Here is a 26,660-nt window from a genome sequence, read left to right as displayed (position 1 = left end):
ATACTTCTTCACAAGAAAAGATGGTGGAGGCCAAAGCAGTAAGGGAATTCCTGAAAGCCTGGGATAGGAACAGAACATTCTTCAATACAAGGCTGAGAGGGTAAAGCCTGAGATGGCGTAGGCTTTGTGGTATTGCTTCAGGAATGGGCAGACCAGATGGGTCTTCTTATCCTTCATCATTTATAGTGAACACACGAGAGATTTCATTCAATTTTAACTGTAGGTAATTCTGTTTCTGTATAAGCTTTGGTCAGTGTCCTGCACATGATGACATATGTAAACTGGAGAAAATTCAGTTATGAAAACAAAGGAACAAGAAAACAAAATACTCTTTCAAAAAAATATATTTTACAAGACAAAGAAGCCAACTCACTTTGCAAGATCCTGTACATAATTCTTATTGTCCACTTCACACCAATATGGCTTTCCACCCCCTCTCAGAAAGAATTAAAATATACACTTCTATTTTTAACATACAAATTAATAGAAGTTTCTGAAAACATTTGCTTAAATATATTTTTAAGATAAGGCAAGTAAAAATAATTACTAAAGTCATGTTTCTTTTGGAAAGCCCAGTACGCAATACAATATCTTCCCTCCCCTCCCCCCATGAATCAGAGACTACCATAAACTGAAATGAGGCGCTTATCATTCTGTAACTCCGTAAGAGGCTAGAGTTAAGGATGTAAAGAAAATTAATTTTGATAGTTCCTTTCGTTCAAATTTTGCCATCAGTTTTGCAGAGCTTTTCAGAATTTTAAAATTCATAATGAAATCTTTTCTGTTTACTCCCATCCTCAAGAACAAAAATAAGGCAGACGGTACAGCCCTATGTCTTGTTTGACGAGATTGAACCAGTCTTTTTTTTACCGCATCACATGCAGATAAATGCAATTATGCCTTCCTGCATCCGACTGAATTAACTAAAAGACAAAGTGATAAACTGTCTCAAAACAAAGCCTATGGTCAAAACAACTAGCGCTTAACTTAAAGGCACTTGCTGGTCCCTGCAAAAACTTACTTAAGGTAAGACCGGGTGTTGGCGTCGTGGACCTTACAGCAACTAGCTTGCTGACATCTTTTCAAAACATTTTTTTCAGGGACCAGTGAGTAGTTGTTTCTGTCTCCGATGGGAATAAACCAGGACTGTTTTATAATAACCCTAACATGCTGGTTGCATCATTATGTGGAAATTTGAAAACCAATATAGAAAATCAAAGCATGTCATCAATTAAAGAGATTTTTCCCATTAAGATAGAATGATGACTCACTTTTATACAAATAACCTCCAATTTTTTAAGGCACTTTTTGATATTTAATTAAGCTTTTTTTTATCAAGTGTTTATAAAGAAGTTATTGAACACTGTAAGTTAACGAAATGAGTTACAAAAGCTGTGTCCATCACAGTTCAGGATTTTTTTTTTTTATTATTCCCTTGATTTATGACTATTTTTACAGTGTCTAATCCATGATTGTAACCCCCAAACTTTGCCATAATAAAGTTATAACCCCATTTAGTAGATATGGATTTAGTTGACCCAGTTTTTGGTGAGACCTCTTCTGGAATATTATGCCCAGATCTATTGTTGAAAATCAGAGCAGGAAGTTACCGGAAGACCAAGACACACACCTCTTGTGCACAAACCTCTCTCCCTACAAAGTTTTTATGATATCTCAATCCAGCATACACCCATGGCATGCAGAGTAGCAGGGCCATGCATACCATGCATCTGGGCTCCTTCACCTAGGAAACTACAAGGGCTCAATCCAGACAGAAATACTGAGTCATCCAGAGTGCCTTACATATGCTTAAGCACTGAATAAGCCAACAGGATAGAATGTAATAGGCATACATATATAGATATATATATAGTCAGAAAAATATACCTTAGCAGATAAATCTAGAAATTTAAGTGTTCATTTATAGCTAATATGAAAATATCAAAAGAACATTCATGTATGTTGCATGAGTGTTCTTTTGATATTTTCATATTGCATCTCCCACCCATAATCAAGAAGTTTTACAAAGGGGATCATCCTTCTTTTCTCTCTCTCTTCAAGCCCATTCCAATGTTTTCTGGCACATGTAAGAAAGGATAACCAGGTTAGGTTTCTTCAACTTGAAGAAGAGACAACTTAGACGGGACATGATAGAGGTTTATCAAATCATGAGTGGGGTAGAACAGGTAAATAAGGAATGGTTATACACTATCAAATAGTACTAGGAGATGGTCCTTTAAGCTAACAGGTAGCAGATTTAAAACAAACTTAAGAATGTATTTGTTCAGCCAATGCACAATTAAGCTATGGCGCTTGTGCCAGAAATTGTGGTTAAGGCCAATAGTATAACTGAGTTGAAAAAAGGTTAGGAGGACCGGTCTATAAATAATTATTAGCCAGATAGACTTTGGTTTCTCCATCTTTAAGTTCTTGGGAAGAGCAACATGAAACAAAGTTTAATATTGGGATTTGCTGGATACTTCCAGAGAACCTAGATTGGCCACTGTTGGAGACAGGCTATTTGGTGTGATGGACCATTGGCCTGATCCAACATGGCATTTCATGTAATTAATGTAATTACAATCTTTCCTACTGGCAAGACTATGATAAATTAGCAGAAAGCAATGGGATGGGGTTACACAAAAATGAAATAGGATCTCAGCAATGTTTTAAGTCCCTGAACTGTCAGCAGAATCTTCAATTTTAACCTCTTGAAAATAATTTTAGACAGGACCTAGAATGCTTGGAGTTTCTCGATGAGAAATGAGAAAACAAAAGCAGTATTATAGTGAGATACTAAAAATGTGGAGGTATCCAACAGTAATCGTCCATAGTTCGCTTAACAGCAAAAGTGTGAAGGCTGCCAAAAGGTACAGTGTTCAAGGCTTGGAACTCAGGGCGCAGCACAAATCAGAATACCAAACCCTACTGTCACATTTTCAAAATGATATATGTGTATTCAAACAACCAAAATCTGTTTGTGCAATTTCTGCCCATACATTTCTGGGAAAACTCGAGGAAACAGAACTAGCTGTTTCCCTTGTATTTAGAATCACCACATCTGATAAAGAAAAAGATAAATTATTTTCCCACTGATGGTCTGATCATTTATTGTATGGCAGATAGCAGGTATATTTATTTTATTTATTTATTTTTTATTTTTATATACCGATGTTCCTGTATAATATACATATCGGTTAAGGCCAATAGTATAACTGAGTTGAAAAAAGGTTTGGAGGACCGGTCTATAAATAATTATTAGCCAGATAGATATATGTTAGGTCAGTTTAATTGCTACATAATCGGAATAAAAGGCCCAGTATTGCCTAGTTCAGCATTTCTCTGCCTAGCTTTTGCAAGTGATGGCTTGATCACATCCAAACATAGGGATTACTTATGGCTTGTTGTGATCAATCTTGAGAAACTATAGTGTGAGATTTAGAGAATTAAAGGGTTTTGGTATAATGTGTAAATCAGATTATAATTTAATAGAAAACATTAAATAGTACCCTTATTCACACACAAATAAAGTATTTGTGAGGAGTTAGACTTAAAAAGAAAGATAAAAGAATCAGTAACTAGAATTCCCCTCCACCATGCACAGTCAGTGCCCAATGGCTTCCTCTAGGGTAACGTTTTTATGATGTAAAGTAGAATACTTTAAACAAAATAAAAAAAGACAGCGAATAATAAAGAAATACGTTTTTAAAAAGAGTTAACCGATCAACAGTTATCTTCTGCAATCTACCCACAGGAAATCCAAATAATTTCAAATTATTAATTATATCCACTCACAACGTTACACACATCAAAACAAGCACAGAACTAGGCTCAAATCACATACGCCTGTAAGCTAGAGGTAATTTCTTTTACCAAACACACTTTTTCAACTATCTCTCATTAAAAAGGAAGCCTAGTAAGGAGAGCAAGAAAACTAAACTATTCTTTTAAAACATTATTTTTTTTCATATATATATATTTTAGGCTCTAATAGAGAAAAAAACTCTATAAGAAAGATTTAGGTCACATACGGTAAAACTATATTTCATCTTGCAAACAAAATCTAAAACCTTCTACACTTCTACAAATAATTTAAAGAAAGGACATAGCAAAAATACTCTGGGCCCACTGAGAACTTGGGAGCCAATGAAAACAAATGAAAAGTAGCTTCACTATTCTGCTGAAGATTACAGAGTCCAAGTAGGCCAGATGGTCTACCATAAAAGATACCAAGTTCAAAAACAAGCTCATAATGCAAAACAGAGCAATATGGCAGCCTCAAAAGGGAATCATTGGTTCTCTCAGCTGTTACAGTTTGTTCTGGGAAAGCAGCCTACAAAACAGAGTCCTGAGAACTTGAGCCTTCTTGTCTTTCATACATGAGTCACTGAGGGGAACGGACTCCCTCCTTTTCCTTCTATTGGGGCCTGTGGTTGGGCAAGGAAAGGAAAAAGATAGTATAACCCAGCATTGCCCAAGGCACACCTACAGTACACTAACAAAAATGTTGTTTAGCACACCAGAGTGCACAGAGCAAGCAATGCAAACATGGGAGAGGACTTATATGGCCAAAAGGAGAGCTAGAGAAGCACTGAAAGGCCCTCCAGTCATCTCTTCCAAATTTTAAGCCAAAGGGAGAGAGGGGACAGAAACACATGTGAATTTGTCCCAACAGACCTTTTATATACAAGAGCAGAAGAAGGGAGAAGTCAGTATGATATGGGCAGCCAGCTCAGTGAGCTACCTTGGCTGTCGTATGAGGCTTCCAGATCTCCTCCACTGCGGCTGCTCCCAACACTTGAAATGAATCACAGCCAGTGCTCAGTGCCTGCTCTCCTGTCTCAGTCAGCTTGGGGATAATATAGAGGCTAGAAGAACTCCAAGGACCCCACCCTGGAATGCCCCCTAGACTGCCCCTTTATTGTGCCAGTAAAATGTGCACACGAAACCAAAAATACATGCATACTTTCAATGTTTATAAATTACATATACATGAATATATACTGCTTACACATGTATATGCTATTTTTCCATGCAGAGGCCCTTTGAAAATGTACTTATTAATGTGGGAAATGGAGTAGGACAGGGCTGATAAGCTGTGACATATTAAGGGGAAGAAACAGACAAGCCATTCACCTGAGGCCCTCAAACAGTCAGATTAAAGGGTAAGTATAATGGAAGTAGAGGGGAGGGGGGGGGGGAGTTTCATGACTAAAGCAGGGCTGGTGCAAGAGGATCAGATGCCCTAGACACCTTCTGCCTTGTGCCCCCCCCCCCCCCCCGTCGTGCCGCCATCCCCATTGCCGAATTTCCATTCTTCTTTGGCACTGCCGCTCACGGCCCCACATGCTCACACCCCCTAATGGTCAGCGCCCTAGGTCCATGCCTCGTTCACCTAGTGGATCTGCCGGCCCTGGGCTGAAGTACTGCCTAAGGCCCTCTTAATCTGTCTCTGCAGATCAGCAAGGAGCCATCTGATCACCCCAAACCATGAGAGAATAAGATTTATTTGGTTGTAATAGGATCAAAATCCATTACAGTGAGGTTTACCCTCAGCAGCTAAGGGCTGAATTTTCAAAAGGGTCTATGTGCGTAAAACTAAGTTTTATACACGTAAATGGGCTTTAGAAAATTTACCAGGGGTTTGTGTGCATAAAAGTACATGCAGAAGAGATTGTGTGTGTACTTTTACAATCACTTGAAAAGAGGCATTCCAGGAGACAGAGATGGGGCAGGGAAACCATTTATGTACATATTTTTTAATGCATGCACATAAATATACGTGCACACATTTACACCTGCTCTCTAGCAGGTGTAAATGTGTGCACATATGCTGTGCTGGCTTCTGCAAGCAGCTGCTAATTTTCAGAGTAGATTTATGCGCATAAGAATTTCAGGCTAAAGTCTGTATATACGGTCTACACACAGATTGTAGCCCTAAGTGTGCTGTTATAAAATTGTCCTCTGAAAGGCCTGCACATGGACCTTTGGATCACAATTTTGTAGAGTCACAATTACACTTCAGCAAAATTTGCATCTATGTCTCCATGCTTCCAGAAAGCTATTGGCAAGAATATATGATCTAAGCAGAGGGGTCCAGCACTTGCTACCAAACCTTGCTGAATTCTAGGGCACTTAAAACTGGTGAGTGGTAGGCTAATTTAGCATCCCAGTGGTAAATGGAGAACTAGAACAGGAGGGGCTAGGTACGTTCCTGAAGACACTCCTGCAAGGACCGAGCTAATGCATAGCATGTTACCTGGAATAACAATACAAAAAAAAAAGCTAATAATCTTTCTGCAACACTAATCCCAAACTGAATTGCAAAATACAGTTAAGTTCAGTTCTACTGCAGAAACCTTTTAGGGTTTAACGGGAATTTGTGTATTTAAGATAGGGAGATAACAGGCACACTAAACATTTTGTAATGACTCCAGTGCATAAGATACAATCACTACTGCAGAAAAAGACTGGGGTGAAAATTTTCCTGAAGCCAAGTACTACTCTTATGGAGGCACTTGCTAGCCAGCCAAAGAACAACACTGGAAGCAGCTCTTGAGGGCGTCCCATTCTGCTCTCAAACACAGCAGGTCCTTCAGAGCTTGGTCTACATGTGGGACAAAAATAGAAAATACTTGTGGTTGTGCCCAATGGCTTGCTGAGAAGATCCATTTTAGAATATTCTGTGCATTCTATGAAATTAGCTTTTTGGATCCTTTTGCATAATGCATATAGCATTGTAAGGATTCTGTGCCAGAGGATGAAGGGTAAAGTCATGTGAAAAAAAAATCCATGTTTGCTATTTTCCTCATCTATTCATTTCCTGTAGTATCTTCCTTTCTGATCAGTATTGCACATTAGGACATCACATGACTGCTATTATTCAATGACTGCTGTATGAGAGAGATGGTATACATACAAACTATCAATGACCAAACCTATCTGAAGCCTTAGAAGCATCACAAATGGTATGAGGTAAAAAGGCATTTCCAGAGTTAACTCCTGTTGACTGACCAGTGCAACAAGAGGTAAATACTTTTGAGAATGTAGTGTAAAACCAACAGAAACTATTGCCAAATGAGGTAAATGAGAAATTGTCACCAGTGGGCTTGCAGACACACATGGCACATGGCTGTGATAAGCTTCTTCTGTATTGGTGCTGTCTTTGAGGATGCGCTCACAGACTCACTGCCCAGAATCCAGGATTCCCTCAAGCGCTGAAAACTAAATTATACAAAATGAACAAGAACATTTCATTCCAAGCAGCTGTCCCAGAATTCGCCCTCAGTTATGCCTCAGAAGTACAGGGGGCGTGCCAAGTGAACAAGTGGCTGCAATCACCGCAGCAAGCGCAGAACCAGGGCTGTTATGCAATGGGTCTATAGCGGTTGCCTTGTACAATGCTCTGAAGATATCCAGAAAGTTTAAAAACGAACTGTGTCCCCCCCCCCCCTTAAAGAACAATTATGATGTCATCACATCTGTGCAACTCTTCCATCCTAATCACAAGGTTGTTGGCTAACCACTGGTCAACTAGAAAGCTTAGTTTAAAAATTCCATTGTGCAAGTTGTTAAGTCACCTGATGGGGAGAAGGAAAAACATAATTGCATGTAAGAAACCAAAGAAAATACAAATATACACTTCTAGATGCTCTCCAGTGCTGTTAAGATGAAGAAGTGTCATTACTGGAACCATAATTCCACGTATGATGTGCAGTGACTTCATGTAACAAGAGAGCTGTCTCATGCAGTGACGCCCCTTCCTTCTCATACACATGGAACCAAATTGCTCCCACAATGTTTTTCAGCTAAGAGACGCAAGTAAGTGCAAACATTTAAGCAGAAAAACACAGGCATAAGACTAACGAGCTGTTACACCAGCATCACCCTGTAAATGTGCCAACACTATTTTGTAGGACTAGTGCCCATGATCATGCCACAGGCAGCAGTTACATTTCACCTGCACCTATCCCACTCATTCATGGTGCTGTATTGTGCTCCATCATGTGAATAAAATGTAAAAAAAATCCTGTTTAACCTGAGATTATTTTCTGAGTAGAGAGTACAAGCCACTCTGGTTAATCTACACTTGGGTCTGCCTGGGATATCAAGAGTGAAGAAGCATATAAACAACTTCACACTCATTAGCCAAACTGAATGTACGGGATGATTTTATATTACTTGGAAAGTAAAAAAAACTTCCCAGACTACATTTCCAAAATAAGTTTCCCCTCCACAGACACAGAAATGGAAGAAAATAGTCTTGTGGTTTTTCAACTTGAGAAAAATCTTTCATCTTGGCTTTTAAAAAGAATGAGTTCACAAAACCTAATGAGGATTAACCAGGTCAGAATGCACCTTGCAAAAAATGAAGACTGCCTGCAGTGTCAGTAGAGGCCTGCCTCTGAGAACCATAGAATGCCCCATCCAACCTGTGTAAATATTACTAAATAATACATCTCCTCACAGCTTCCTTTTTTTCTTTCTTAACTTCATTTCCAATGTACAGAAGTTGCTTTTTTCCCCTCCCAAGTCTTTCCTGGTTACCATACGCTAGAATCTGAATCAATGAAGTCTAACCTAACACAATCCACTGACTTCAGCTAGGGGTGGGTGAACTTCCTCTGACTCTTTTCTGATCTGTGCACATTTTGACTCAAATGTAGTCAGATAAAGTCAATTTCCACTTGGTTTGAATCCAAGCCTGATATAGATATATACATTTTTATTTTTTTGTAAATCCAGATCTATTCAAACTGGTTTGGATTTATGTGAATCTTCACAGGTTCAAACTATCTGAAATGTTCAAATATTTCACTATACAAGTGCAGACCTGCAAATATTCTCAAAAAAAACCCCCAACAAACTGGACAAACATGGAGTTAAAACTCAGGCTGTGCATATTCCAATTTATCTGAGTTGAGCCATAGGCAATTTTATATATATATAATTTCCTCCATTTCAGATGGTGTTCACCCACCCCTAATATCTGTGGAACATGGATATCTCATGGGACTGTAGTATCTCAGGATTTGCAACAACAGTTTGCATATACAGTCATGAGATTATACCTAGAGAGAGATTAGACATTCTAGAAGAAGCTGAATGTCCTATACATCAAAAGAGTCCTAACCATTTCAATCAAAAGGCAAATATTTCATGGACCAAAATGACAGATCAGACTGCTCTAAGGCCTTAATGCAGAGCAATGGCTACTGTCCATCGCAGAGTGTGTGTGCATATATATTTATACACTCACACACACACAGGTCCAAAATCCACAAGAGTCCTCCTTAATAAGAGTGACCCAAAAACATTTTCATTCTATCTACACAGATTGGCAGTACTTGATTATCCATATCAACCAAGTACTGTATTAGCCAAGAGATGGCTAGCCAAGTTCCACATATTAAAAAAATTAAAATACATACATAAATAGTGATTTCCCACTAAGGGCATAATTTACTTTGCTTTGTTTCCCCTTATAGACATAGAATGGGAGGAAAACCTTAATAAACCAAGTCCTAAATGCTCTCGGTTTTCTAGGACAGCTTGCTGAGAAAAGTTTGTCTGAAACAAGTTTTGTGTGTTTTACAAGAAGATCCCTGTGAATGCAGGAGTGCTGCGCACAATCATAATCACAGCAAAATCATAAAAATACCTGAGCTAAAGGGGGGGGGGGGTAAAACCTCTTCTTCTATCAACTTCTAATTACAGATTCAGGTCCTGATCAATTTATGAATTTGGGTTAAAAAAAAAAATCTATAAACTAATAACCAAAAAAACAAAAATCTCAAAAGAAACTTGGTGGCATACTTTGGAAATAAAAAGTTTAAATTAGAAATACTGAACTTTAGGACAACCTCCAAAGGGAAATTTCCTAACCCATCTCACCAAAAAAATGTTCTCTTTCCATGAATGTGTTTAAAACAGACACTAGTATGGTGAATAGTGGATCAGAAAGGATCCAACAATTTCTCAGTCAAATCACTTCTCTCTCTTCATTTACGTTTCTGTAACTTGGTGCACAATTTTTTTTATTTTTTTTTACACGTCACTCTGAAATCAGAGAACTGTGCTTTTACGTCTCCAAGTTCTAACTAAGGGCCTTCTTTACACTTTTTTTCCCCCCCCCATAGACACAGAATGGGAGAAAAGCCTTAGTAAACAGGACCCCCCAATATTGAAAGCTGGCTGAAAACCTGTGATCAGAGACACATTGCGCAGGCTAGCCTGGTGGCTCGGTGGCAGCGCTGCGTTTGATTCACCGGTCAGGTCCTCCGCTCCCCGGGCAGGGCACAGCCGAGAATGCTGCACCCGCAAGCCCTGGTGGGGAAAGAGCTCCAGTCATCACACAATGGTGATGGCCTAGTAGTCAGATTTAGTACCCATGACTGCAGGGTACTGGAAAAGCGCCTTTACCTTGAGGCCCCAGGCCAATGACCATCACTACAATGAACAGACTAAGTTGGGAGGAGATGGAGGGGGAAAAGAAATCACCGCTTAGTTGCGAATTAAGGCTTACGGTGCAGATCCTAGCCCTGGTTCTGATTGAGCTGGAAGCCCAAAGGAGCAAGAGGAAACTACCAGGCCCTCCTCTCCAAAAAAAAGAGAGAGAAATGTTTGCTGCTGTTTCTCTGTGCCTACAACAAAATGACAAGCTTTCTGAATTACTTAAGTGTTTTTCCTAAAAGAGAGAAGATCTGAAATCAGTTTTGCATTCTATTTGCAAGAAAATGGGTCCATTTCCAAAGCGTGTCATAAAAAAAATGCTAGACTGGGAACAGCTCCCATTTACAAACTAGGGTCTCCAGATATTCAAATACAATGCAGTCAGTTCAGATTAGGTATGCATCTGAGGACTACAGTAGCAGACTGGAATGTCTTTAAAATTTGGAAACTCATCATGACACCCCTGTGTGACCCTCCAGAATCAAAAAACATTTTTTTTTAAAATACATAATTTTGGACGGAATCCTTTCTCCTTACCAAATTGTCCTAGTCAAAGAGAACAAACAAACAATAAAAGAGGTATAAAAAGCTACATTGTCTAACATCCTGGGGTCAGTTCTGTTTTGATGTTAACCACCAGGATCTTTGTTGTGAAAAAGTCTTACGCCATTGACAAAATGCCCACGGAAATGGCTTTCGGCGTGTGCTTGTGTGTGTCTCTCTACAGGAATTTGGCTGGGCTGGGTGCAGGACTGGTGGCTGGACTTCCCGTGAGGCTGCAGGGCGTGGACACCAGCGACTCACTGGGCGAACTGCTCCGTGCGCTTTGCCGCTTGATCATGAAGGGGTGGAAGCTGGGGTGGCGGCGGGCGTGCTTCGTCAAGTGGTCACTGCGCATGAAGCGCTTCTCACAGAGCGGGCAGGCAAACTTCTTCTCCCCTGTGTGGGTGCGGTAGTGGCGGGCCAACTCGTCGGACCGGGCAAACTTCTTGGAACAGCCGGGCCAAGTGCATGGGAATGGCCTCTCTCCTGAGGAGCAGAAAAATGAATGAGAAGGGGGAAAAAAAAAACCAGATGAGAAACAGTAAGAAGAAAAACGTTTTGTTTTTATTTTAGTCTGCATTAATAAAAAACAACATCCCAGTGACAGAAATAAGCTACCAAACCATCCGCCCCAGAGAATCAATCATCCTTTCCTTACCTCCACAGATACTGTAGGGACAATTTAAAAACCCTGCAAAAATTTCCTCTGAAAATTTGTGACCAACGGCGATCACAATTACTATTGTACCCACAGACTTTGCGCTTGCAAAATGAAATCCCCACTGGTCCCACCTGTTTCTGCTGGGCTTTCATGGCACATAGACTTTTGGTCACCAAGTGTGGGAGAGGAGGGTGAGGTTTTCAGCCGAGGGAATTCACCCTGCTCCTTGAGTTTCCCAAGGCCGCTAAATTTAGCTATGGGAATAAAGGGTATTATTAAGAGTCAAAGGAAAATTTGACTCTTAATAATACCCTTTATTCCAGGTGGAGTTTACAGGACGACAGTGGCCAATCCAGGCTACAAGTACCTGGCAAGTACCCAAAAACTAAGTACCGTATTTTTTGCTCCATAAGGCGCACCTGACCATCAGACACACCTAGGATTCAGAGGGGGAAAATTTTTAAAAAATGGTGTGCTAAACCAGCTCTGTTCCCGGGCATCTGTGCGTCTTATGGAACAAATTAGGGGAGTGCATACAATTTCTTTTTGTCCCCGTTTCATTTTCGGGTCTGGGGAGGGCCATTTCAGACCACTCCCCAGATCAGAAAAAACTTTTATCATTCTCTTTCCTGGAAAATAAAATAAAAAACAAAACCCCAACCCTTCAAATTTAATTAACCTCAACCCCCCACCCTCCTGACCCCCCCCCCCCCAGACTTGCCAAAAGTCCCTGGTGGTCCAGCAGGGGTTCCGGGGCAATCTCCTGCCCTTGGGTCGTCGGCTGCCAGTAATCAAAATGGCGCCGGTGGCCCTTTGCCCTTACTATGTGACAGGGCCTACCGGTGCCATTGGACGGCCCGCCCATTGCTCCTACCATGTGAAAGGGGCCAACCAATGGCACCGGTAGCCCCTGTCACATAGTAAGGGCAAAGAGCCACCAGCGCCATTTTGATTACAGGCAGCTGACAACCCAAGAGCAGGAGATCGCCCCGGGACCCCCGCTGGACCACCAGGGACTTTTGGCAAGTCTCTGGGGGTCAGGAAGGTGGGGGGTTGTAGTAATTTTTTTTTTTTTTTTATATTCGCTCCTTAAGACGCACAGACATTTTCCCCCCACTTTTGGGGAAAATAAAGTGCGTCTTATGGAGCGAAAAATACGGTATAATCCCATGCTACTGATGCTAGTAACAGCATAGGCTATTTTCTAAGTCAACTTGATTAATAGCAGGTAATGGACTTCTCCAAGAACTTATCCAAACCTTTTTTAAACCCAGATACACTAACTGCACTAATCACATCCCCTGGCAACAAATTCCAGAGTTTAATTGTGAGTGGAGTTAGAAAGATTTTTCTCTGATTAGTTTTAAATGTGCTACATGCTAACTTCATGGTGTGCCCCCTAGTCCTTCTATTATATGAAAGATTAAATAACCGATTCACATTTACCTGTTCTAGACCTCTCATGATTTTAAACACCTCTATCATATCCCTCCTCAGCTGTCTCTTCTCCAAGCTGAACAGCCCTAACCTCTTTTGGCTTTCCTCTTAGGGGAGCTGTTCCATCCCCTTTCTCATTTTGGTCACCTTTCTCTGTATCTTCTCCATCGCAACTATATCTTTTTTGAGATGCGGCGATCAGAACTGTACACAGTATTCAAGATGCGATCTCACCATGGAGCGATACAGAGGCATTATTTATTTATTTAAAAATGTTTATATACCGCCTTTACAATTCAAAAGAATTAATCAAAACGGTTTACAACCTGACATACATAATGAATAAACTTAAAAATAAAAACAAATTAAAACTAACATTAAAAAAAAATATATATATATATATAACATTTTCCGTTTTATTCACCATTCCCTTCCTAAAAATTCCTAACATTCTGTTTGCTTTTTTGAACACCACAGCACACTCAGCCGACAATTTCAATGTATTATCCACTATGATGCCTAGATATCTTTCCTGGGTGGTAACTCCTAAGATAGAACCTAACATTGTGTAACTATAGCAAGGGTTATTTTTCCCTATATACATCACCTTGCACTTATCCACATTAAATTTCATCTGCCATTTGGATGCCCAATTTTCCAGTCTCAGAAGGTCTTCCTGCAATTTATCACAATCTGCTTGTGATGTAACTACTCTGAACAATTTTGTATCATCTGCAAATTTGATTACCTCTTTCGTCGTATTCCTTTCCAGATCATTTATAAATATATTGAAAAGTAAGGGTCCCAATACAGATCCCTGAGGCACTCCACTGTCCACCCCCCCCCCCCCCCCCACTGAGAAAATTGTCCATTAATCCTACTCTCTGTTTCCTGTCTTTTAGCCAGTTTGTAATCCATGAAAGGACATCGCCACCTATCCCATGACTTTTTACTTTTCCTAGAAGCCTCTCATGAGGAACTTTGTCAAACGCCTTCTGAAAATCCAAGTACACTACATCTACTGGTTCACCTTCACCTTTATCCACATGTTTATTAACTCCTTCAAAAAAGTGAAGCAGATTTGTGAGGCAAGACTTGCCTTGGGTAAAGCCATGCTGACTTTGTTCCATTAAACCATGTCTTTCTATATGTTCTGTGATTTTGATTTTTAGAACATGTTCCACTAATTTTCCTGGCGCTGAAGTCAGGCTAACTGGTCTGTAGTTTCCCGGATTGCCCCTGGAGCTCTTTTTAAATATTGGGGTTACATTAGCCACCCTCCAGTCTTCAGGTACAATGGATGATTTTAATGATAGCTTACAAATGACTTGGAAAATAGTCTTCCTGATATTTTACAGACTTGAATACTCTTATACCAAAAGATGTCCTAGCCCTGATGTTTCAAAAATAACAAAGACATCGGTATAATGTATAAGTGCCTCATTAAAAGGCAGAAGACACAAATCCATGAAAATAATTTTAAAAGGAATTACATGTGTAAATGTAACATACTATCGTAGCAATTTTAGAAAGCAAGTGAACATAAGACATTCATGTTCAATTCAATGGCATATATTCTAGCAATTTTCAAAAGCCCACTTACACAGGTAAAGTGCATTTAAACACGTACAACCCAATTTTAAGCCTGTAAATGCTTTATAAAATCAGGCCCCATGTGTACATATTTGAACTATTTTAGTTCAAACATTTTTATTAGACTGTTAACAAGATACAGCAAAATGCCAGAGACTGGTTTGTTTTGACCAGCCCCTGGACATATAAACATATATTTATTTTCAAACCCTCACTGATTCCCATTCCCCTCCCCCCTACCCTTCCTCAGAGAGTTCCTAGAGTCTCTCTAAAATGGTCGGTTTTGTGGGTTTCTGGGGCAAGGTCCAAGAACCCAACGCAATACAACTTTAAACTATTAACTCCTGCTCAGCCCAGATTATTCAACACAAGACTTCTTGCTCTGTAGGATAGAAATTGTAGGTATTAGTCGCAAATTTTCAGGAACACTGAGCGCCATCTAGAGATATCAATCTTCTCAGCATACTTCTCAAAAAGACATCTGGTGAACTGAATTCCTCCACAGCCACATGGAAGATGCCTCCTCACTGGGGAAGCACTGTAAATTTGGTTTTTTTTGCCAGTAGATCTTTTCGGGCCCACAGTCTAGCATAAGAATCTCTAAATGGGATGTCCGATAGTTCATCAAAAAAGAACTTTAGGGTCAATAGGTAATACCACCCCTAAAACCCTACTCCATGTATCCAATCCCCCATTTTCAAAAGCTCAAAATTTTTAGAGGGGCCCAGAAATGATGTCCCAGAGTACAACACTCAGGTTTCACTTTATACAAAACTCTCTAGGAGTTAATTTTGTTAAATGAGCAAGTTTTTGAAAAAAATATGCTCTCAGGAGAAATGTATAGTGTGTTTCCTGCAAGGAAATATTACCAGTTACAGACTGTATCCTAGTGAAACATTTGATATATTGAGAAGTGGATAACTCCTCTCCTAAATCCCTTTTCCAAGATTGTAATAATTTATCATAGGTTTGTGACTCCTCCACTTTTAGTAACTTAGAATATAACAGAAATTGGATGACAAATTGGGTCTTCTAAATCAAAGATTGCTAAAAGTGATTTTCTATTATCTTTTTGCAATTCCTCCACGGGCAATGAATTGATATAATTCCTAGCCTGTAGGTAAACTAAAAAAATTGTGTACGTCCCAATTCAAATTCTTGTTGCACTTCCACAAATAATTTCACCCAACCTTGTTCATTCAGCGGTTGTTCCATCATTTTAAGACCATTTGTTTCCTATAACAAAAAGGACCCTGATTGAAATCCCAGAATAAAATTTCTATTCCCCTTGAATAGCAAATAACGAGAGATCACACTTTACAGTTGCATCTTCCTTGTGAGCCAGGTTCTTGGGTAATTGCCAGGTTCTTGTGGCCTGGTTTTGGCCTCTGTTGGAAACAGGATGCTGGGCTTGATGGACCTTTGGTCTGACCCAGCATGGCAATTTCTTATGTTCCACACTGGCAGAACCAACAGGCTGCCCTACAGAGGAAGTGGTAGTTTATTTTGAATGGTATGCAAGATAAAGCTCAAATCTAGCGGACAAAACAAAGCTCACGCCACAGCAGTGGGTGTATAAAAATTTGTGCCTACATACCGCAGAATACAAGCTATATTGTACAATCACAGTTTCGCCAAACCCAGTCTACCTTTACTCTGTAATATAGTCATGGCTATTCTAGGCTTAGCCATTTTCCATAAGACTTTCTGAATATGACTCTCTAGCGCCAACAGGTCTTGCTTAAGAAAACAGAAGGGCATGGTTTGGAACATGTAGATCCACTTAGGAAAAATCATGATCTGAAACAAGCTTATTCTCCCCTCTAGGAGTTCAAAGACAACTTTGTCGACAAACAATAATTAGAAATTGATTTTATACATTTTTAATGGGTCTTTATGTAGCCTTACCCCAGGTATTTCATCAAGTCCGCAGCCCATCTCATAAAAACATCTGTACCCTATATATCCCGCATTGAATCACTCAGAGGAAGTGCCTCAGACTTGTCTTAGTTCAACCAAAAGCCTGCCAAAAATTGCTAGCTCTGCTAGCAAAGTTGTTAACAAGGATACAGGATCTGCCAAATGCATGGACAGATTGTCCGTGAAAGCCACTAACTTTAAGGTAGGTAACCCCGATTGGCCCTTGTGAATCCCCACTATGCCATCATTAGCTTGGAGAGGTCCAAGAGACAAAATGAATAATAAAGGCGAAAGGGGGCAATCCTGCCTAGTGCTTCTCTGTAGCTGAATCTTCTCTGATTGAATACTATTAACCATTACTGAGGCCTGTGGATTACTGTACAGCTTTTGGACTACCTGGATGAAAAAACCTTGTATGCCAAAGATCTTCAGGGTGTCAAACAGAAAACCCCAGTCTACCCTATCAAAGGCTTGTTTTACATCTAAACTAAATAGGACCAAAGGAATCCACAGATACTAAAATTTTATGCACATTCCACACTGAGCTCCTCCTCTTCACAAACCCAACCCAATCCTTTTCCATTAGCAAAGGCACAAAATGTGTGAATATTTCTGCCAAGATTTTTGCCAGGAGCTTCATATCAAAGTTCAACAAAGATATCAGCCTATAAGAAGTAGGGTGTAATGGGTCCTTCCCTGGTTTTGGTATTATAATGATAATAGCCTTATTTGGGGACAAAGGAGAAAGGCCATCTTGAATCAACTGCATAAACATATTTCCCAAAGGAACACATAATTTAAGCAATAAGAGCTTATAAAATTCAGCGGAATACCCATCCGGGCCTGGCGTCTTATACAACTGGGCATTTTGGATTCCCCTTTGTATTTCCTGCAATTGAATAGGAGCATTGAGCAAAACCAATTGCTCAGAGTCAGCCTGGGAAAGTCTGCTTTCTGAAGATATGCCTGAACATTTTCCTTTCTACCAGCCTCTGCTGTATGGAGAAGCTGATAAAATTCTTTAAATATTTCACATATCTTCTTCCTAGAATTAACAATTACACCAGAACTTGAACACATTGCAAATATAAATTTGGGGCCTATCCAATTTTTTGTAATATTAGCCAAAAGCCTGCCTGTTTTATTACAATATTGGTGCCTGTGTCTACCTGTCAGCAGGTAGACACAGGCAAAGTAGAGACCAGTCAGGACCTTAATTTATACCAGCCCATGTTCCCCTCAGGTTGATCCTTTGGGTGTGGAGCCGGCAGGTGGAGTCTCTGCTGATGGCAGATGAGGTGGTCCATAGGAGCTAGGGTTGTAGGCAAGCAGCAGTCAAACATATCCGAGGTCCAGGAAATGGTCAGAAGCAGGCAGCAGTCAAACATATCCAAGGTCCAGGCAGAGGTCAAACTAGGTATCCTTCAGAGAGGAGAAGAGGGATGGCTAGGCAGGGCAGGTGGGCAAGAACAAGAACAAGCTGGTAGTGTGGATGGAACAGCTGGAGTAAATACAGAAGACAAACCGAAGACAGCTGGATGAGGACTGAAGACAAGCTGGACAAAAACTGGAATACTGGGAAGCAACATGCTCTACTAGCAAGTACCTGGACCTGTTGCTGAGGCAATGATGGAAGGAGAGAGTGAACCATTTATAGGGCTTGGCATATGATGTCATGAGCAGGCGCCGCGAAGCATTTCCCGCCACAAGCCCTTTATATGGGGGGAGGTTGGGTGCGCATGTGCACCTAAGGAGGAGCATAGCAGGATGGGGTTCGCAGCGTCCTGATGTGCGAGGAGCTGACAGTGTCTTGCCATGTTGGAGCGCGGCATCCCAGCGGCACTTGGCTGCATTGGAAGTCAGCAGCAAAGGCCTGGCCGGGGAGGTGAATGTGGCAGTTCGCAGGGCAGCCCACGGACCTCCAAATGTAACAGTACCCCCCTCTTAAGCCCCCTCCCTGAGGCCCTAGGTTTTCTGGGGTATTGTTGGTAAAAGTCTTTCAAGAGGTTGGTGTCCAGTATGTTGAAGGAATGCTCCCTTGATTTTTCTTCTGGGCTGTAGTTTTTCCAGGAAAATAAATATTTGACCTTTTTTCCCCTTTGGCGGGAATCCAGAATCCATTCAACTTCATATATATCATCACACTCAGCAATAACTTCCTGATGTTCAGGTGGGACCCTGGAGGGCCGTGAAAGATGTTATGGACCTTTAGTGTGGGTGATAGTTTTAGCTGGTATGTGACAAGGCCCCTTCTATGTGCCTGACCCTGTGCTTTGCTGGATCGAATGTAATAGCTCCCTGGGTCAGCCATACAGCATTTTTGCTGTGCACAAGTGGAGCATGAATCAATATAAGCCTTGATGTCTTGCTTCATTTGGGGCCATCAGTAGTGTTGCTGAAGCAATTCAAGGGTTCGTGCCCGTCCAAGATGACCTGTGACACAGGAGTCATGGGCCCATTTCAACACTTTCTCGTGCAATCTGGAAGGAACGACCATCTTCCTGTTGGGTGGACTTTCTATGGGCTTCAATCTGCTCCAGGCAGAAGATCAAGGCTCTCCTGCAATCCAAACTGTGCAATGCTTCTTCACCTTGATGGATATGTGGCCTGGGGAAAAATGTTGGCAGGACAATTGACTGGATAGATGGAATCCAGACACCACTTTAGGCAAGAACATAAGACTGGTGCACAGGACCCACCCTATTATGGTAAAGCTTGTATAAGGTGGACGAGTTACTAGAGCCTGAAGCTCATTGATCCTGTACACTGAAGAGACTGCCACCAAAAATACTTCCAGTCACAGGAGTGTAGTGGCTCAAAGGGAGCTTGCATCAGTTGAGACAAAACCATATTGAGGTCTGATGGGAGGCTTCAAATGAAGCAGACCCCACATGAAATGTACACTAAAGTGGTAGAGAGATGGGCTATACCTTCTTCATGGTGATTGTATGTGCCAATCATAACTAAGGTGGACCCATACCAAGCTGATCTTGAGACCAACCTCAAACAAATGGAAGGTAACAAGCAGTTTTTGCACGGTGGAGGAGAAGGATCTAGGCCTTTTGCTCACACCACACAGTAAACCTCCTTAACTTAAATCTGTATGACTGTTTAGTGGAAGCCTTTTTGAAGCTAAAAGAACTCTAGACACATCTTCAGAAAACTCAAGGGGTTGCAAAATCAACCTCTCAACATTTAAGCGGTGAACAACAGAGACTTGAGGTTGGGCTAGCACACCCTGCCTTGATCCTGATTGATGAGATCTAAGGAAAACCCCAGCCTGATTAGTTCCCTTATGGACATCTCCTGCAGGAGTAGGAACCAGACCTGTCTCAGCCAAAAGGAGTTGTATTAAACAAATATCTTCAAGAAGTATTTTATTAAATATATTCATACAAAAATTTTTTTAAACCCCTCCTAATACACAGAAACACCTATCTCAATGGCCTCTTAACCTATAAAGACTATGTCCATTCATTCCTTACCCTTCATTCATGCTATACATTCATACCCATACATCCCCTCATATTAAAACACCCATAGCCTAACATAAATGATTTCATTCAATATCTATTCATGTGCAACGGGTAGCCATGCTACCTCACAATGTGACAATGGTACATATCTACTATTCAACGGTTACAGCTGATTATATATCCACTTGTTCTAGTGCTGTTGCCTCACCATGTTATACATACAGCTATAATACCATACATGACAAAAATTATTTCACAATGTGTGTCTAATGTATCCAACAACGATCTCGTTTCGCCCGTAGTTACGGGCTTCCTCAGGGATTCTCTGTATCCTCAAACGAAAATTCTTTGTCACATAGGTATATGTCACCTCCTTATAATACCCAATCTTCATCAGGCATTACGTTCTTCATTATGATGTTATGACACTTCACAACATCGCCGCACATAGATAGGGTCCTATAAAACACACATATCATACATCATAGACTTAACTTAAACCCAATACACACTTAAAACTTCTAGAGTCAGCTCAGCCAACAGACAATTAGTAACCTAATTCCAACCTGCTTTATTATGTCCCGACTTCTTAACACTATTCACCAAAAATGTATCCGGCGCAATGCTCATTCACCAAACACAGTATCCTACACACTTTGTAACTTCTTAGGCTTCCCACGCCATCTGAATCTGCAACAAATATATACACAGTGTCAATAACCTATTCACCTTTCATCTATTACAAATGAATACATCTACTGCTAGATTTTTTATTGACTTCAAATACCAACCTACCAAAAAACAATTAACTAGTATTTCAAATTTATCCATATCTCATTATCCAAACTTCATAATCTGTTACAACGGAATACATAAAAATCCACAACCAGCTCTTACCCAATTTTACAAACACACGATCCACGAATGTTTTCCGTCCGCACTCATGTTATGCTGGACGCCGTCCTCATCTAAATCTTGCACCGGGTTTCAACGAACGCGGAAACTCCGTCTATGTATCATTGCAATGCATAATTACTATCCTCTCACTAGCGCGGCGTCTTTTTAAATAACTTCATTGCCAATGAGCTTAGCCGGATACCATTTGCGTCATCCCTTCACTAAACTTTATGCCATCACTAACTCTTTGACACAAACATGCTGCATCCGGGTACATGTCTAATATACTGCCTCCACGGGGCACACCACCACATTACATAGGCGGCTCAACCAAGCACAACGAATAAAGAAGTACCAAAAACAATCATACAGAATCCATTTACTGAATATAGATCCACATTATTCTATTATATTATTCCAATCCTTACCAGCCATTCATATATCTCTGTATATTTTATAATTTGCAGATGATACTTAAGTAAGTATTACACCAATATCCACTACTGAATATACAGTAACACCATTTACTAATAAAAGGCCTCCCACTCTATCATCTCATTTAGACCCCACGGTTGAACTGTATTCCATAAATAAATATATTTCTGCTCAATTCTACGCAATATATTGGATACATCCCCCTGTTGATTAGTTTGACATTGTTGAATCACAAAAAAATTTTATTTGATCCACCTCATGTCCTGCCTCAGACCAATGAGCCACTAGGGGGGCCCCCACTTTTCCAGTTCTCAATCTACTCTTGTGTTCTATAATGCGTAGTCTAATTTTGCGGGTGGTGTATCCAATATACACCAACCCGCATGGGCATAATATGGCATAAATAACCATAGCAGAATTGCAGGAAAAATCTCCTCTTAATACAAAGGGCTGTTTCTGCTGGGAAACTTGAAAAGTACGAATTTCCAATACATTTTCGCAAACTGAACATCCAGTACATTTATGCTGACCCCACTGGTCTTGCCCAGCTGATTTACTTGTTCTTGACAACATTGATCGAATATTAGTACCTCTCCGCATAGCGAAGATCGGTGGTTCATCAAAACCGGGAAGCGTCTGCACTATCTGCCAGTGTTTCAGTATACATTTCTTAATGCGATGGACTTTCGTTGAAAAAGGCAGAGTACAAATAGGTCTTAAAACTTCACTACGTGGACTCAATTGTAATAAGTTACTTCTATTCGAATACAATGCCCTTTTAACACATTTAGAAGGATACCCCCTCTCCCTAAACTTAGCCATTAATACTTTTGCACAATGTTTGTAATCCTGAACAGAAGAACAAATTCGTCTATATCTTAAGAATTGACTAATTGGTATACTCTCTTTCAACCTAGTGGGATGGAAGCTCTGAAAATGTAGTGTAGTATTACGATCTGTAGGTTTAGTGTATACAGACATTTCCAATCTGCCCTCATGTAATGTTACCATGGTATCTAAAAATGGCAACTGGTTCACGCTTGATTGAAAGGTGAAACGTAAATGTGGATCGCATGCATTACAGTATACTTGAAACTGCTCAAGTGAATGACTACTCCCCTCCCAGACAAAAAACACATCATCAATGTATCTTTTAAAAAAACCGTACATTAGTGAAATACTGCGAAGTATAAATGTACTTGTCCTCAAATGTAGCAACATAGAGGCAGGCTACAGAGGGTGCTAAAGGGGACCCCATAGGGATCCCCTTAATTTGCTTAAACATATATTCCTGAAATTGAAAATAAAACTGAGTGATAATGATTTCCGCTAACTGTCCAATCATCATTTTTTTAGATGGAGTTAAACCTAAAATTCTGCGTAGAATTGAGCAGAAATATATTTATTTATGGAATACAGTTCAACCGTGGGGTCTAAATGAGATGATAGAGTGGGAGGCCTTTTATTAGTAAATGGTGTTACTGTATATTCAGTAGTGGATATTGGTGTAATACTTTAAGTATCATCTGCAAATTATAAAATATACAGAGATATATGAATGGCTGGTAAGGATTGGAATAATATAATAGAATAATGTGGATCTATATTCAGTAAATGGATTCTGTATGATTGTTTTTGATACTTCTTTATTCATTGTGCTTGGTTGAGCCGCCTGTGTAATGTGGTGGTGTGCCCCGTGGAGGCAGTATATTAGACATGTACCCGGATGCAGCATGTTTGTGTCAAAGAGTTAGTGATGGCATAAAGTTTAGTGAAGGGATGATGCAAATGGTATCCGGCTAAGCTCATTGGCAACGAAGTTATTTAAAAAGACGCCGCGCTAGTGAGAGGATAGTAATTATGCGTTGCAATGATACATAGACAGAGTTTCCGCGTTCGTTGAAACCCGGTGCAAGATTTAGATGAGGACGGCATCCAGCATAACATGAGTGCGGACGGAAAACATTGGTGGATCGTGTGTTTGTAAAATTGGGTAAGAGCTGGTTGTGGATTTTTATGTATTCCGTTGTAACAGATTATGAAGTTTGGATAATGAGAAATGGATAAATTTGAAATACTAGTTAATTGTTTTTGGTAGGTTGGTATTTGAAGTCAATAAAAAATCTAGCAGTAGATGTATTCATTTGTAATAGATGAAAGGTGAATAGGTTATTGACACTGTGTATATATTTGTTGCAGATTCAGATGGCGTGGGAAGCCTAAGAAGTTACAAAGTGTGTAGGATACTGTGTTTGGTGAATGAGCATTGCGCCGGATACATTTTTGGTGAATAGTGTTAAGAAGTCGGGACATAATAAAGCAGGTTGGAATTAGGTTACTAATTGTCTGTTGGCTGAGCTGACTCTAGAAGTTTTAAGTGTGTATTGGGTTTAAGTTAAGTCTATGATGTATGATATGTGTGTTTTATAGGACCCTATCTATGTGCGGCGATGTTGTGAAGTGTCATAACATCATAATGAAGAACGTAATGCCTGATGAAGATTGGGTATTATAAGGAGGTGACATATACCTATGTGACAAAGAATTTTCGTTTGAGGATACAGAGAATCCCTGAGGAAGCCCGTAACTACGGGCGAAACGAGATCGTCGTTGGATACATTAGACACACATTGTGAAATAATTTTTGTCATGTATGGTATTATAGCTGTATGTATAACATGGTGAGGCAACAGCACTAGAACAAGTGGATATATAATCAGCTGTAACCGTTGAATAGTAGATATGTACCATTGTCACATTGTGAGGTAGCATGGCTACCCGTTGCACATGAATAGATATTGAATGAAATATATTTATGGTTAGGCTATGGGTGTTTTAATATGAGGGGATGTATGGGTATGAATGTATAGCATGAATGAAGGGTAAGGAATGAATGGACATAGTCTTTATAGGTTAAGAGGCCGTTGAGATAGGTGTTTCTGTGTATTAGGAGGGGTTTAAAAAATTTTTTTTGTATGAATATATTTAATAAAATACTTCTTGAAGATATTTGTTTAATACATGTCCTCTAGTTGTGTCAATATTATTCAATATAGATAGAGGCACTGCATGATCATTGTTTACCTGTTCAGCCAAAAGGAGGTCAGGAAAATCATGGTCCCTTGTATTTAAGTTTCAGCATAATCTTCACTACTAGGGGTATCAAAGTATATCCGTACTGAAGACCCTTGTCCCAGTGCAAGACAAAAGCATCCAAGGCTAATTTGCTACATGCTCTCTGGAAAAGAAGAGCGGGACCTTCCTGTTCCAAGAGGATACAAACAGATCCACCACTGATGTTCCCCGATGGCAGAAGAACTAGCTTGCTACTCCTTGGTTAAGGGACCACTTGTGTGGTTGCAAGGACCAACTCAGTCTGTCTGCCAACACATTCTCAACTCCAGCTAGGTAAGTGGCTTTGAGAACCATCCTCCAAGAGATGGCCCAGCTCCACAGCTGGATGGCCTCCTGACACAGATGGTATGAGTCCGTACTTCCCTGCCTGTTAATGTAATACATTGCCACTTAGTTGTCCATTTGGACAAGGATAACTTTGTTGGACAACAGATCTCTGAAAGCCCATACAGTATACCAAATTGCCCAGAGCTCCAGGAAGTTTATCTGATGTAATTTGTCCTGGGCAGACCATGAACTCCCAACCCAAAGTGAAAGCATCCATGATGAGAAAATTTGTATCAGAGAAATTTGGAAGGGGATACCGCTGACCAGATTGGAATTAGCCTGCCATCAGAACAAAGTGATCCAGATGCTATCCCACAGATCTTGAGTGGCTGCAGCCACTAAGACCTCAAGGTCCAGTGAACTCTTCTTATGTAAAGATATGCCATGGAATTACATGTACTATTGTTACCATAAGGCCCAACAGCCTCAATATGTGCCATGCTGATACCTGTCTTTTGAATCTCTTCTACTGTGACCATCAAAGTGATGGCCCTTTGTTGCAAAAGGAAAACTTTTAATCTGAGTTGTCTCTAGCAGAGCTCCAATAAACTCCAATTGAAGTGACGGGCTGAAGTAAGTCTTGGGGTAATTGAAAATGAACCTTAGCAGCTCTAACATCTGAATAGTCATGTGCATTGATTCTTCAGCTCTTGCCCAGGATGGGCTCTTAGCCAGCCAGTCGTCCAGATAAAGAAACACATGCCTTCCAATTTGTGTGCATTTCCAGCCAGGCATTTTGTGAAGACACATTGGGCAGACACTAGCCCAAATGGCAGAATGCAATACCAAGGTAGCAGTTTCCTACTATGAATCGGAGATATTCCTGTGACAGAAAAATTCTCTATGTGAGTATAGGCATCCTTGAGATCAAGAGAGCATAGCCAGTCCCCTTTTTGAAAAAAACATCTTGAGACCAGGGAAACCATCTTGAACTTTTCTCCTTTGATGAATCTGTTTAAGGCCCTTAAGTCTAGGATGGGATAGAGTCCCCCTGTCGTCTTTGAAATCAGGAAATACTTTGAATAGAATCCCTGCCCTTTTTGCCCTGGGGAAACTGGCTCTACTGCTTTGGCCATTAAGAGAGAGAAGAGCTCCTTTAGAAGTACTTTCTGATGTGGTGACTGACCCCATAATGGGTCTGGGGGCTGATTTGGCGGGAGATCAGAAAGGTTTAACTTGTACCTTTTTTGATGATGCTGAGGACCCACTGGTCCACTGATGAGCCACCAATGCACATAAAACTATAGCCTTCCCCTTTCCAAGAGGTCCTATAGTGTGGGTATCCAGTCAAAACCCCATCTCAGTTGTAGACTGAGATGCTGTCTAGGGCTTAGGTGCCCTCTGCATTTCAGATGGGCATAAAAGGCCTGCTGTGAATGGGACCAGGCAGGCCTCCTTGGGTGGAAGTAGTACCTCCTTTGTCCTGGTCTCTGGTACCTCCTGAAGGAGGAACCTAGATCTGAAGTGGAGAGCTGCTGGAGCACTGCACAATGATCTCAGATCTGTGCTACCACATCTTTGACCCTATCTGTGAAGAGATTCTCTCCTGTGCATAGCACATCAGCAAGTCTTTCTTGCACTTCCGAATAGAGACTCGAGGCTTACAGACTCATGAATCTACATGTCCCTATCTCCCAAGGCAGAGTCTCTCAATGTCATTTTGAAACTTCTAGGATCGAACAGGCTGCATGTTTTCTGCACTCCAACCCTTTGTCCACCAGTGACTGGAAGGAGTCTTACTACTTTTAAGGAAGTTGCTCATCCAGCCGCTATACTTGCTTCAG

The 26,660-nt window shown here is 40.5% G+C and overlaps 1 protein-coding gene across 1 annotated transcript in view; it reads right to left on the bottom strand.

The window, feature by feature from the left end:
* Positions 1–328: 328 nt before the first annotated feature.
* Positions 329–26,660, bottom strand: part of KLF16 (Kruppel like factor 16) — a 71,173-nt gene continuing 44,841 nt past the window's right edge. Inside the window, exon 2 of the mRNA XM_029613955.1 lies at positions 329–11,481. Coding sequence (XP_029469815.1) covers positions 11,174–11,481 — 308 coding nt within the window. The 3' untranslated portion in view covers positions 329–11,173. The remainder of the gene's footprint in view (positions 11,482–26,660) is intronic.

Source organism: Rhinatrema bivittatum, chromosome 8 (genome assembly GCF_901001135.1).
Source record: "Rhinatrema bivittatum chromosome 8, aRhiBiv1.1, whole genome shotgun sequence".
Taxonomy (NCBI): Eukaryota; Metazoa; Chordata; class Amphibia; order Gymnophiona; family Rhinatrematidae; genus Rhinatrema; species Rhinatrema bivittatum.
This window is presented reverse-complemented; position numbering and strand designations above follow the sequence as displayed.